We start from the raw sequence: 14,348 nt of genomic DNA, 5'->3' as shown, positions 1-14,348 counted from the left end.
AACAGTAGACCTCACCAGTGCTTTTGTGTAGCTCACAGAATGTTGCTGCAATAGTGTACTTTGATAGCTGCCACTGAAGTATTCTAACCATTTCTGAAGATAGAAGTGGCATCCTGACATCCAGCAAAGACTCTGAGTTTAGCTATTGTGAAAACTGAAACATTTGAATTAACTCTGTCATTTTCACTTCCACAACGAGTACTTTTTATGATGAAGAAATCATTTTTTTCATGGTTAACACCAGCTCCAAAGCCAAGATCAAGTCTGTTTTCAAGTCTTAAAAGTCCTCAGAGAGAGAACTACTGCAGCACTTGGGCCGTCAGTTCAGCTTATCACTGCATAGGTTACCACCTGCCTCACTTTTATGCAGGGTATTTCTGATTTAGGCTGGGGGGGGGGTTAGAGGTCGGGACATGCAGAATGTCAAATATCTTTGCACTTTACAGAAAGAAGTCAATTTCTTAGTTTCCTGTAAGTACTGCAGACAGTGCAGTGCAATATTTATAAAGTAAATAACTAGTTGATATTCAGTGGCAGTGAGTAGTTTACTAACAAAGTAAAAAAAAAATGCCTTTTGCATTAGTTGACTGTTAGCAAAATTTCATGGTTCAGTAAGGTGTTCTACTTTGAGCAGCTGAAGACATAGCAACTGTAACTGGGACCAAACATGATCAACATTTAGTAAATGAGAAGGACTGACCATAAGGGCTTCAGTAAGACTAGAGTAATGCATAGTTTCACGCACCTTTTTTTAGTAATACACAGTTACTTAAAAAAATCAGCAACAGATTGTACTCAGAATGTCACTGACCATCTCTTCTAGTTCTAGGACCCAGTTATACCTTGAAATAGCACCATACAGATGCTTCATTCTTTATCTGCAAGTATAATGCCATCTTTATTTTTTTTTCTATGTTTTGTGTTTAAACAGAAAATAATCCCCCCCTTAGTTTGTCCAATAGCCTTACCTCCACAACCTGTTTCTGTTAGTGGGACTAGTCAAAGTTGTAGCTGCTGTTTGATGTGCGGCTAGGTGTAGTTTATATTTTATTCATTGTGCAGTAGTAGCTGAAGGGTCAGTAAATGAGTAGTAGAAATGAGGAAATCACGGAAGTAATGGTGAACACTGGAACTTGTGTAATCAGGTCAGTCATTTTTCTGACTGTGCACTTAGGCAAGGTACAGTGTTGTACATTATCAACTGATTACCTGCCAGGATATAAAAAAAAATTAACTCATTACTATGACCCTTTGCTGCTTTCCATACGGAAAGTCTGCATCTTTACGCTATACTATACGTTTCCAGGCTTTCTATTCTTTGCTATCCCAATAAACCATGGGAAGGCAATGAACAGAAAACAATGGCACTTTACATAGAGTCACCTTAGATCACTTACTTATTCTTTTAAAACAAAACTTTCTTTTATTACTTAAATAATGCACTCCAAACTGAATAGAATCACAGGTCCATGCTGCTCATGTGCAAGTGCTGGACACTGGGAGTAGACAGAATTACTCACCGTGCCTGACATTTAACTAATTTTGTTTTAATTAAAACTAAAAATAAACATGTTATTGGTGATTGCTGAGTCTAGCACATAAGCCAACCAGAATGAGTTAGACGTGCTGAACATAAAACATTTTAAAATAAAATTATTTTGGTGGTTTTCCATGCGCCCCCTGGAGCTGTGGACTCTCAGGAGGCTACCTGAACCACCATTGTTATTGTCTACCAGTAGCTTCTGGTTTTCTGTCTTTGACTAGCTTTGCTCAGTTGATGTGGGGCTATTTTTATAGTAGGAACACTCTTAGACTGACCAGTCAGGCACTTATTTGCCTACCATGCACAGGTTTGTTAGAATTTACTACCTCATCATCTTCAGCCACTGTGGCTCTGTTTTGGGGATCTGCTAAGATGCAGGTTTTTCAAACAATTTTTTGTAAGTACTTGACTTAATTTGCCTACATATTGCAATCTTTTATGGTTTGTGTTTTTCTGTCGGCTTTATTTTATTTGCCTTATATTATTTGTTATGTGCAATGTTTAGCTCTTAACTCGTCTGTTCAGTGTTATCTAGACTTCCTTTTACTGTTGCAATAACTGAAAAAAACTTCTTTAAGCTAGTTCCTGCTAGTTGGAATGCAATACAGCAATACGTTCATATACTCCATGGTTCCTTGTCCATCTAAATAACTAAAGGAAGGATATAAATAGAATATCCAATTTTGTACATCATTTTTGGTATTTTGTCTGTTGTGACGTGGTTAGCTGCAGTTGTGACTGAGGAGGTTCTTCGGACCAGCTCAACTAGCTGATTACGTTTTTTTTTACCTATTTTAGGACTATTGATGTTTCAGTTGTCATTAATGCTAGTTTTGTTATAGAGAAAAACTCAGAAGATCAAGTCTTTTTATGTGTTTAACTTTTATTTTTTTACCTGTGTTGTTCGAGAATTTAAATTGTAATGTTTTCCACTTACTTAATGTATTATAAATGCCATATAGTATTAGTTTGTTTATAGTGTCATTGCTGAATTTACTTCAAAGTTCGTTTTCTAACTCACCATTCTTTTCTTATTTAGGTTCTCTTGTCTTTACGAATCTTGCTAATGATGAAACCTAGTGTGTTATCACGTGCAAGTCGACAGGTGGCATTCGGCCTTCATGAGCTGCTAAAGACCAATGCTGCAAACATCCATTGTAGTGATGATTGGTACACACTCTTTACCCTGCTGGAATGCATTGGTGCTGGAGTCAAACCTCCTTCTGCTTTACAGGTCACTAATGCAGTGGAGAATGATACAGGTAACATTCAACAAGGCAGTAACAAAGCGATAAGAAACATGACCTCCAAGGAGGAGATTAACAACTGGTGCTGTGGATTATTTCAATTGTAATGAAGGACAAAAGCAGTAAAATAGTTGTATATTAGTGAAATTGGAAAGCCCAGCTGCTGCATTTGTTTATTTTCATCTTCCTTAATTGTATTTTTTTTTTACGCTGACAAAGTTCTCACATAACCATTCCATAAGGAAGCACTTGTGCTTTATTGTGTAGAAAGCATTCCTTATGCAGTACTTGGGCCTTGTTGTGTAGAAAGACATAACCAGCAAAGCTTAGTGGTAGAAAGATCAGAGAGGTATGGTTGCAAATGGTGAGTGGAGACCCTTTATTGCTGCTTGTATATAAATAGAAAACATTTTGGTATAAACAATAATCATATTAGTACCCAAAAATATGGTTATGAGCATTGTGTGCTTGCTTTATCTTTATTTCAGAGTCCCGCAGAGTTAAATATGCTGACAGGAACTACCTGTTTTTCAACTGCAGCCTTCTAGAATTAAGTAAATAAATATGTGCATTAAGTTCAATATACGCTACATCTTTGTTGCAGACAACAGTGCAGTTTTCTGTAGAGTGACTAGTGTAGTAATTAATGATATCAAGGCAGAAGTAATATATTGCCCTTCAAGGCGGCTTTTACATTATATAATTTCAGGACTTTTGCTTGTCAAGCAATGGTCTCTGGCTTTGGGTTTCATCTTTAGACATAGAGAAACTGCCATAGGTCTGACATCACATTAGAATAGCACCAATCTACAGTGAAGACTTCTTACCCCCTCCCCTCCTTTCCCCCCATTACTTTTTTGCAGCTCTGTCAAAACACTGAGCGCCTGGTTTTCTAGCTTTGAATTATGTGGTTTTATTCCTTGTGTGGAAACAAAAATGTGGTAAAGGAGCTCAGAGGACTTAATGGGAGTAAGACATAAAGGCCAGGCAAGCCAATTCACCTTCCTCTAGTATCTGTTAAAGCAGGCAGTTGTGCTGGAATGCTGCACTAACAGAACTGTATTGTGTCATCTTAGGTACTGGGGGATGGCATTGATGGCTTCTTTCCACAAACAGTATCTGGGAAGGCTGATTAATTATGTCATTATTTATTCATCCTGTCTCCATAAAGGTTGTGGAAAGAATTCTGCAGTGCATTCCAGCAGAATTCCTATACACAAGTCAATGTACAATACGGTGGTAGCTTGAAGGTGTTGTCTAGATGACTTATCTGCAAGATTATACATTTCTTTGCTTCACCACCAGACTTGCAGTAGGAAACTATTTGGAAGTAATACATCTGATTCTCACTGACACATTTAACACTGTGCTTCACGGGAAGTTAAAATGCCAAGTAGAGAATGGCATATATAGCATCCAAGGTTTGTTGTCAAGGTGAATAGAAATTTGGTTATCTGATAAAAGTCAGTGGTTATCAGTTTTGGAATAATTAGCTATGTAAGTAGGGTGCCACAGGGTTCTACTGTTGAGGATGATCTTGTTTGTCATGTCTGCAACAGACTTTACTCTGTGTCCAGAGAATAAGGCCATCCTTTTCACTGACTGCACAGGAATGGGGTTCAAGGTCCTGTCATACCATAGTGCTGGTTGCAAGTTAAGCAGAAAGGCAACAGCGTGGATTCTCTGGAAAAAAATCAGATTGAAGGAGAATTGAGGGTGACCAGATATCATGTTACACTTTTTCGGGTTAGAACCAAGGTGGTATTTTTTAATGAGTATTTGAAATATGTACATGAATCATTTTTTCTGTTTTATATGTAGAGAAGGTTGGTGATAGTTATATATTACATAAGTAAGAAGTTGAAAGATGAATATTCTGAAGTCTTTTTGACATTTATTGAAATGGAAAAAGTAAAGAGGTAGAAAAGGAAAATTATAAAGTGAAAAGGTTCCTAGCTGAAAAAGGAAAGCATGCTTAAAGACTCCCACTTGATGAAAGATGCAGCTTGTCACTAGAGATGTTAAAGAATCACAAATTGTATCCTGATGTAATCCCAACATCAGTAGGTTGCATGACAGAAGGAAGAAAATTATGGCAAAATTAGGATGTAAAGCACTGAGCAAGATAAAAGTTACATCTTCAATCTAAATAAGGAATTCAGGAGGGCTAATCAAGTCTACCAAAGCCAAATTGAAGGTAAAATAACTTCCCATGCCATTTTTAAACTTTTTTTCTTAGGTAATGTATAACTATCATCAACCTTCTCTTCCTGTAAAACAGTCGGAGGACATTCTTCTGCTTTGTCCGCAACCTCAAAGGCAGTGGACAACAATGTGCTGAACTAATTGTAAATGGAGCCACCTATACTGAGCCATAGGGTATAGAAAATCCGCTAGTTGACAAATTTAGCTCCAATTTTATCCCCTTCTCAACTCCAGACTCCCTTCAGGGAATCCTCTCGACCATAACTCCCCTAACTATAACAAGGGAACAGGTTCTCAATGCACTTTCCAAGGCTACGAACACTGCATCTTTGGGCCTCAGCAATATCCCAGGATGCCTCCTTAATAGCATTAAACATGACCTTTCAGGACCACAAGAATCACTATTTAACCACAGTCTTCAGACAGGCCAAGCGAATGGAGGACTGCAACTTGTCATCTCTCTGCTCAAGGGTGGGCTATCTACAGATCTACATTTCTCAGATATTCCACCAAACCAAGAAACAGAGGCTTTAAATCAAATACAGCTTCTGTGCACCCAAGGTTCTGTAGAACCAGTACCAATCACATTACAAGAAAAAAAAATACTCAAGGCTCTTCCTAGTCCCCAGAAAAGAGGGTACTTGGAGGCCATTTCTAGACCTGTCAAGGCTCAACAGATACTTACAGGTACCAAAATTCAAAATGCTAGTCCTTCAAAAATTGTTGCCCATGATCTCACCCAACTGTTACATGGTCACCTTAGATCTAAAGGAGAAATACCCATACATCCCCATAAAAAAATCTCATAGGAGGTTTTTACGCTTCAGAGGAGGTGTGAAGCACTATCAGTTCTGTGCTCTGCTGTTTAGTTTCTCTACTGCACCCAGGGTTTTCACAAAATGACGAGTGATAACCTTCTGCAGATCAAAAGGCAATTCAGATTTACCCCTACTTAGACAACTGCCTTATTCAGGCAACAGATCTATAAAAACCCAAAGATGATCTACTTTACACTCGAGGTCCTGACTTCAGTGGGCTTTCACCATCAGTAACCAAAAGTCCCAGTCATACACCCTAACAGAATTGTGTTTCTGGGCACTGTGCTAGACTCCTTACTTCAAAAAGCCTTCCTTCCTCCAGATAAGGTTACTTTTCTAGTTTTGTACTTTCAAAAGCTTCTTCTTAGGAACTACCTCACAACCAGCAAGTTCCTCAGAGCATTGGGTTTCATGTCCTTTTGCATCCTCATGATTCTCCTGGCCAGACTACATATGAGAAAGCTGCAGTGATACCTCAGAATGTGGTATCAAGATTCTCGGTCCCTAAACACCAGCTTCTGTTTTGTGTCTCGAAGAAGTTTGCCTGGTGGGCCCAAGTGTGCTCCCTCAACCTGGGCCTTCCCTTCAGGTTCATTACTCGGGATGAAACTCTTAGTGCAGATGCCTAGGAGTTAGCCTGGGAGGCCCACTACAACAACATACAGATTCAAAGGCAGTTGGGATTCTCAGTTCAAGTATAAACACATCAACCTATAAGAACTGATGGCAGTCTAAAAAGGTCTGATTGTCCTCAAAGCCCAAAGGCAACCTGAAGTACTCTTAGTGCAGACGGGCACCACTATGGTTACGTGGTGCATAAACAAGCAGAGGGGACTCGCTGTTACCTTTTTTGTTGCCTAACCATGGGCCTGTGGGAAACAAATTACCTAGGTCTGCACCTCTTGGCACAGTACGTATCAGGAGAAGACAGTCATCTGGTGGATCAACTAAGCAAGAACATGTCAGACCCTCATGAGTGGCAACTGCATCAAGAAGTTTTTTCTTGCCATAGCCAAAGAATGGGGTACGCCAGCAATAGAACTTTTTGCCAACTAAGGAAATGCTCACTTGAAAAAAAATTTGTTCAAGGACCAAAACCAAGTCAACCTGGAAGACAGATGCCTTCTCCTTCCCTTGGACAGGGCCTATTCCTCTCTGCCTTCCCCTAATACCCTTGCTCCTCAGTGTAGTCCTGAAGATAAGGGAAGAAGAGCCAAGGTTCATTCTGATAGCCTCAGATTGTTCAAGGCAGCACTGGTATCCTCTAATGCTCATCCTAAGCAAGAAAGAGCCATGGCTGCTGCCTCAATAAGTGGACCTATCAACACAGAACAAGGGCACCATCATACCCCCCCAGCCTGAACACACTCAAATTGACAGCTTGGATAAAACCTTGACCCCCTGGAGGGGGGTCACCTCCTCAACAAATGGGTCCTGGCCATTCTAAACGAGGCCAGGAGACCAAGAACAAGAAAATCTTACTCTGCTAAATGGAAGAAATGCACTATATTGTGCAGACAAAAGAGACAAAGCCTTCTTCAAGTTCAGATGCCTCTGATCCTTTCATACTTATCAGAAATGTTTGATAGAGGGCTTTCTTATTCCTCTGTTAAGATGCACATTTTAATCAGTTTCAGATTATCTACCTGTCCAACCTCTTCTTTTCGCTCATCCTATAATGAAATAGTTTCTGAGAGGGGTTTCCACATTAGACTTCTGAGGAGACCTCCTGTTCCTCCATGGGATCTCAGTTCCATTTGGGAAAACCTCACCTTCCCACTTTTTGAGCCATCTGCCACTGCAGACATCAAGTTCCTGACCTGGGAGACAGCCTTCCTGCTAGCCGTTAATTCAGCTAGAAGGTTTTGAGCTCCAGATTCTTGCATGTGGAGCAGTCATCTCTTTCCACCCTGACAGACTATCTTAGGACTAACACCTCCTTTATGCCTAAAGTGGTTATAGAGTTCTCTTTAAAGCAAACCATCCACTTGCCTACCTTATTTCCTAACCCTCAAAACAAGGGAGAAAGAATTCTCCACACCTTGGATGTGCATAGACAAAGAATGTCAGGAAGTATTACCAGCTTTTTGTGGCCTTTGCCTGTAGTAATGAGGGGAGACCAGTTTTTAAGCAAACTATCTCCAAATGGTTCTCCTGCTGCATTCTGTTTTGCTACAGCCACCACAGGAAGAAGCTTAAAGACCCTTTATGGTCTCACTCCACTAGGACTACTGCTATATCTATAGCCTTTCTTAAAGGAGTGGCCATTAAGAACATTTTGGAAGCAGTTGCTTGGTTCTCTGTACATGTCTTTACCAAAAATTATCACTTTTCTACCTTCTCCAAGTCCAGAGTGGGGTTTGCTACTGCCATCCCGCAGGACATCATTTCCTCTCCATAAATTTTTTCCATCCAACCTCTTTCAGCTTTGAGTGTCATCCTGTCAGTTATGACTGCAGCAGTGAAACATGAAGAACATAGTGCAGTTGTGTACACTTCCCATTAATGTAGATGTGCAAGTGTATTCACTTCTTTTTCTCTTGCCCTATGAGATACAAGTGGATATTCTGCTCTGTACTTCCAGGTTGTTCCTTCCTCAGCTTTACATACTTTGGAGTTTCTGAGCTTAGGGCTCTGGCTTTAGGGATTTGCTAGACAGGCTCCTATCTTTTGAGGGCAAGAAAGTACAGAGGTTATGGCGCTGGCTGCCTTCTTTTATATCCAGACACCCTGACGTCAGTCATGGTATCCACAGGCCACAGGAGTTTGGGAAAATTGTCTAGTAGTTGGGCCTGCCAAGCACTTCCATACCAGGAAATACCATCAGTCATGACTGTAAGAGAGTATACACTCGAACATCTACATTTATGGTAACTGTACACAACTGTGTATATACCTACACTTTCAAGACAACTTTTGCAGCCCTGAGATTTTGCCTGTTTCTCCTCCCTGGAATGCAGTCATGGGTGGTCTGTCCCTCCACTTTGATACATGACTGGCCATCACATAACAAGTGGATTTGTCAGTAATATCCAGAGACTGCACAGTTCTCTTCCCTACCCTACTGTGTCTCCTTGCCAGACATCCCACCCTGTTAGAAGAGTAAAGTAAAATAGGTTTTGAGTCTTGTATAGAGAAGAGCTATCCAAGAGGGTATCATAAGATCAGAGAGTATCTTGGTATTAATGGAGAGGACCTAATTCTGTTTACTGACAAAGGCATTTTGCTGGTATGCAAAATGGGACTAAAGTGTAGTGAAAACCCTTATGGGACAGAATGCCATTCTTGAGTGTTTTTACAGTTATAGTAGTACAGTTCCTTGGATATTTTTACTGCAAGCTGTCTTAGGGGAACTGACTGACCGGCATATTGCTATATACATATATATATTGCTTATAATGCTAGAGTTTGGGTATTTTTGTTATCACAGTCTGGTATTGTACCTTATTTCCACCTGGTAGCTGTTACTTCCAAGGCCAAGTGAAGCTGATGTCCAGAATGTACATATGTACTTTGTTACCCAAAAATCATTTTATTTCATCAACCATGGCAACTTTTCTCTTGCTACATGTGTGTGTGTGTGTGTGTGTGTGTGTGTGTGTGTGTGTGTGTGTGTGTGTGTGTGTGTGTGTGTGTGTGTGTGTGTGTGTGTGTGTGAAGAGGGGTCTAGACTCCCATCTTTTGAAAAAGGCAATGTTTTGACATGTAAATTAAATGACTGAGGTGCATTGAAATCCTTGGGATGGAATGACATTCTTTTGTATGTTTTGTGTCCATGTATTTATTTATTTATTTGACATTTGTTGACTTGAGATAGTCAGACTGGGTCAAATAACCCATTTTCAGCAGAGGCCCAGGAAGAAAAGCTGCACACACACATTTGAATACATATGTAAAGTTGCACCATGACATGTTTAAGTGCACAGAGAGATAAATTACAGTTTTGGAATGCATATATTTGTTAGGACACTAACATAAAGATTTGTTAGCATAAACTACACAAAAGCAACTATGTAGACATGTTCCATGTAGCAGGTTGAGTTACACAGGAAAAAGGCATGGTTTTCTTATTTCTTCTAAGGCAGTAATAGGTGTTGTGATGTTAAAGACTTAGCTCTTTACATTTTTTTGCCCTGCACAAGTTTACAGAAATCTTTACTAAATGTTGGTTGACTGTAAGGGAGGAGGGTGCACATTTTAGGTTTTTGCATATATTCAGTTTTTGCTTAACTTCTGTAGCATTTCTATGAGCTAGTACTAGGGTATTTGTAGAGAAAAAGGCTCTTTGTGATTAGAGTTAATGCTAGGTTATTTGTAGAGAAAGTAGTTATAATTATATGAAATCTAGGTTTTACAGAGAAGGGAGAAGACTTCAGTAATAGCATCTATTACACTATGTCCCATTATAATAATGGAAACGGTTTCAGAAGTTGTAAAGTCAATAAAGGTTAAGGGATAGAGAGGGGTAGAGAGAGAATTAATCTGTGGTTAAAGGTTCATAGGTGTGTACTAGGCTAATGGCCCTGGAGCCTTTACAAGCCTAGCCCATGGGATTACCCTAACATCGTGCCACCCGACTTTAGTTCCCAGTGCATCTGTTGAGTAGGGCCACTGGAGTGATCCCCGGGGTGAATTTTCTGTTTCTCATTCACTCATCAAGATCTCTCTTGAAGAGGACCAGTGAGGTGCTCTGTTTGACATGTATGGGAAGTCTGTTCCATAGCATGGGCAATCTATGGGTTATGAACCTGTCCCTCCATCTTGTTCTGTTTATTGTGGTAATGAGGTTGAGGTCTCTGGAGCATGTGGTGTGGAGGGATTGGGATTTCTTTAGATGTAGCATTTCTAACAGAGCTGGGGCAGACATGGATTTGTAAGTCAAGCAGAGATCGCCTCTAAGTAGACGATATGAGACAGGGAATAGTTGGAGTTTTTTGAGTCTGTCCATATAGGACAAGTGTTTAAGGCGTAGGATCATATTTGTGAGGTACTTTTGTGGCCTCTCCAGTTGTTGCAGGTGTCTAGTGAGGTACATGCCAAATGGGGCATTGTACTCGATGATTGGCCTAATGAGGGAAGAGTAGAGGGAGACAATGACCTCTTTCTTCCTGGATGCAAAACCCTTAGTAATGAGATATGCCACATCGAAGGACTTTCTGATCATAGTGGCAATGTGGTGTTCAAAAGAGAGGTTGCTAACAATTATAACTCCTCCTGTGTTCAGTGGAGTACCATCAATGTGGTAATTCATGGGAACCAGGTTTTTCCCAAAGGGGATGGACACACATTTTTTGGCTTTGAGCATAAGGTCATCATTCTGACACCAGTCATTGGTCTCAGTGAGGCCTTTCTGTAGGATGTCAGCATCACTTGGGGAGTTAATAATAGGTCCCATCTTGCAATCATTTGCGAACTTTGTCAGACAAATTCCCTTTGTGTTGCCCTGAACTTCAGAGAAGTAGATACCAAACAGGAGAGGACCCAGGAGCGAACCCTGTGGGACTCCACTCATGACAGGTCAGCAGTCTGACTTGGAGTGAGCTACTTTCACACCGTGGGTTCTATCTTTGAGCCAGTTTGCAACCCACCTAGTGGTATAGGGGTTGATGCCTAGCTTAGTGAGTTTTTCTATGATTCTTGAGTGGGGAATGTTATCAAAGGCCTTGGCCAGATCAAGGTAGGCTGTATGAACCACCTTGCCTTCATCCACAACTCTGGTGATGGACTCAAAGAAGTTAACCAGGTTGACCAGGCATGATCTACCCTTCACAAAACCAAACTGTGTGAGATCCAGAGTTTGGAGATTCCCTATGTCCTTTTTTATTAGGTCCATGATGATGTGCTCCATAGCTTTGCATATCAGACTCATCAGCCAAACGGGCGATAGTTCCCAGGGTCTGTAGTCGCTCCTCCTTTGTAGCGAGGGATGACTGCAGCAGTGCACCATTCAGTAGGGACAGAGCCTGAGGTGAGGCTGTGATTGAGCAGGGCACACAGGTGTGGTGCCAATTCACTCTCTAGTTCATGTAGAACACAGCCAGGGATATTGTCAGGTCCCGTAGAAGCTGTATTCTTGGCCTTGGACAGTGCTGTTTTAACCTGTGCAGCAGTAATACTGGGTGCCTGGCAATCTACTGGTATTATGATTGGTCCTTTGGTGGGGGAGAGAGGGGTAAAGTTGGCACTGAATCTGTCGGCCAGCATATTGGCAATATCTGTTTGCTTGATATAGGAGGTACCATTGTGCAGTAGCTCAGAGCAAATCTGGGTATTGCCTTGGAGATTCTTTACATAACTGTAGAAGGCCTTGTGGTTGTCTTTACTATCTGCTGCAATTCTGTTTTCATAGCTAGCTTTAGAAGATTTGATGAGGGATCTCAACTTTTTGTTGAGGCTGATAAGGGAGTTTTTCTGTTCTTGGGACTTCCGCTTATTCCGCATTAGCTTCCTCCTCCTCCTGTTGTAGAGTTTGTTTATGGCAGGGGACCACCAGATTGGCTTCCTTTTTATGGAGGAGAGAGTCTTGGTTTTATTGGGTATGGCGAGGTCCATGCATTTGCGTACGTGTTTGTACAGTGCATCGGTGTATGATTCGGTGATCATGCAACTATTCTTCATTTGCATGAGTGCCGTGAAGTTAGCCACCTCTGTTTTTAGGAGCCCAAAGTTAGCTTTGGAGAAGTTTTTCATGGTGTTTACCTTTGTGTGTGTGTGTGTGGGGGGGGGGGGCCAGCTTGTTCTTACTCCCACTAGAGCTAGCAAGATCCTTGACCTGGTCAATACTAACATGGACAACTGTTGCTCTGGTCTTGGCTGGAGAATGCATGGCTTACAGTTTGGATATGTAAGTGCATCTCTCACAAGTCTGACTGTTGGGAGGTAAGAGGAGAGGGTTGTCATTGTACATCAGGCAGTTGCTACAATGCCACAGGATGCCCAAGTTCACCAGATTAATAGGAGAAAGCATAGGGAATTGACATTTAGACATGCCTGGAGGGGTGGGAATTAATAGTAAGTGCTGGCGCTGTTTCCTTCTAGAACGTTTAGTGCTGGTAGCACTTTTGTGTGCTACAATAATTGCTACAAGATGTCTGGTAAAGTGTTAGACTAATAAGCTAGTAAAAGTGCAGGAGAAGAGAGAACTAGCAGATCTAAGGGAAAAATTGAAGAGCAGTCTTTTTGGCACCGCTGAGAAGCTTACAAACAGTCCTGGATACAGCAAATCTGTATCTGGACTAGACTAGTTAAAGGAAAGGCGGGAAACAAGCACAAACACAGGCTTTTAAACCAGAAAGTTGAAAGAGATGGAAAAACTGCCCAAACAGCCAATATACCACAATTTCTGGGCCAGAAACTGGTGCTTACCACTCCCACTGATAAGCTAGAAGGCTTCCCTCCAAAACAGAAAACTTGGGGGGGCTCAGAAGCTTACAGTATTGGGCACAGGAAATCTATATCTGGACTAGACTAGTTACAGGAAAAGTGGAAAACATGCGCAAATGTGGGCTTTTAAACCAGAAGGTTGAAAGAGGGTGGAAAAACTGCCCAAATGGCCAATAAACTACATTTGCTGGGCCAGTAACCACTATGCATGTTCATAGCTATGAGTTGTTTAGGTGTTCCTTTAATGAGGCTTTAAATAGTGGCAGGCTAGGCGTTAACCTGGTGTTTGATGGGAGTGAGTTTTTAATTTGGAAGCTGAGTATGAATATAGAGATCTACCTGATGTTCTTCTTGTTTCACTGTTGCAGTCATCACACTTGGCTTATCTGCATACAGGTAGCCTTCAGTCGGCCCGAATACCAGAGTCTTGGGATTTCTGCGTTGGATGCTGTCGCATCTTCCATGACATCCAATAGTCAGGGGTATAAAACATGCAGCGAACGTCATTACATCAGCTTTTCTTGCAGTGCGGGAGCCCGAAGCAGAAGCAGTTTGCAAGTGCCTGACGGCCGCTACCTGAAATTTTCATTTTTTGAGTTTCAAGCCTGAAGTTTTCTGAAGCCAAGTAACCCTTTAGGGATCCTTTTTTCTTGCTCTAACTGATGTCAGAAAAAGTTAACAATTGTCTTGCCTGTGGAAAGCAAATACCTCACAGAGATTTTCATTCTTACTGCGTCACCTGTTTAGGCCCAGACCATGATGTTCCTCGCCATCAGTTTTGTACCTTCTTCAACGCCCAAAGTATTTGTCGTCGGGCTGTCTTTGTTACTAAATTATTTCGCTCTCGTTCTCCGTATTGGCTTCGATAAGCCATCTGACTACTGATCTTCTGAAAAAATGTAAGGATAAAGACAGAGACAGACCGCATAGGTCCAAAACTGCCAACGACGCTTCCATTAAGCTAGTCGCCAGTCCGCCGGTACTCAGTGAGGCACTTTTGCAGCCCCTGATACCCACTTCTACAGATTTGCAGGCCTCTACTGAGACCCATTCGGAGTCCGGTATGCCACAAGATGCTTCTTGGAACCTGCGGACGTCTCTTCCTTGGATGGGTCCAGAGCTGCTGTGCAGGCACCAGCTTCTGAGGGTGTA

General features: G+C 41.4%; 1 protein-coding gene across 5 annotated transcripts in view; it reads left to right on the top strand.

Moving 5' to 3' along the window:
- Nucleotides 1–14,348, top strand: part of GBF1 (golgi brefeldin A resistant guanine nucleotide exchange factor 1) — a 4,751,435-nt gene that overhangs the window by 4,060,863 nt on the left and 676,224 nt on the right. For all 5 annotated transcript variants that reach the window (XM_044055999.1, XM_044056000.1, XM_044055998.1 and 2 more), the window contains one exon: nucleotides 2,583–2,805. In XM_044055999.1, coding sequence (XP_043911934.1) covers nucleotides 2,583–2,805 — 223 coding nt within the window. The remainder of the gene's footprint in view (nucleotides 1–2,582; nucleotides 2,806–14,348) is intronic.

The sequence above is a fragment of the Protopterus annectens genome, chromosome 14.part0 (assembly GCF_019279795.1).
Source record: "Protopterus annectens isolate FY-2018-M chromosome 14.part0, PAN1.0, whole genome shotgun sequence".
Classification (NCBI taxonomy): domain Eukaryota; kingdom Metazoa; phylum Chordata; order Ceratodontiformes; family Protopteridae; genus Protopterus; species Protopterus annectens.
The sequence above is the reverse complement of the archived record's forward strand: the minus strand, read 5'-3'. Positions and strand labels throughout refer to the sequence as shown.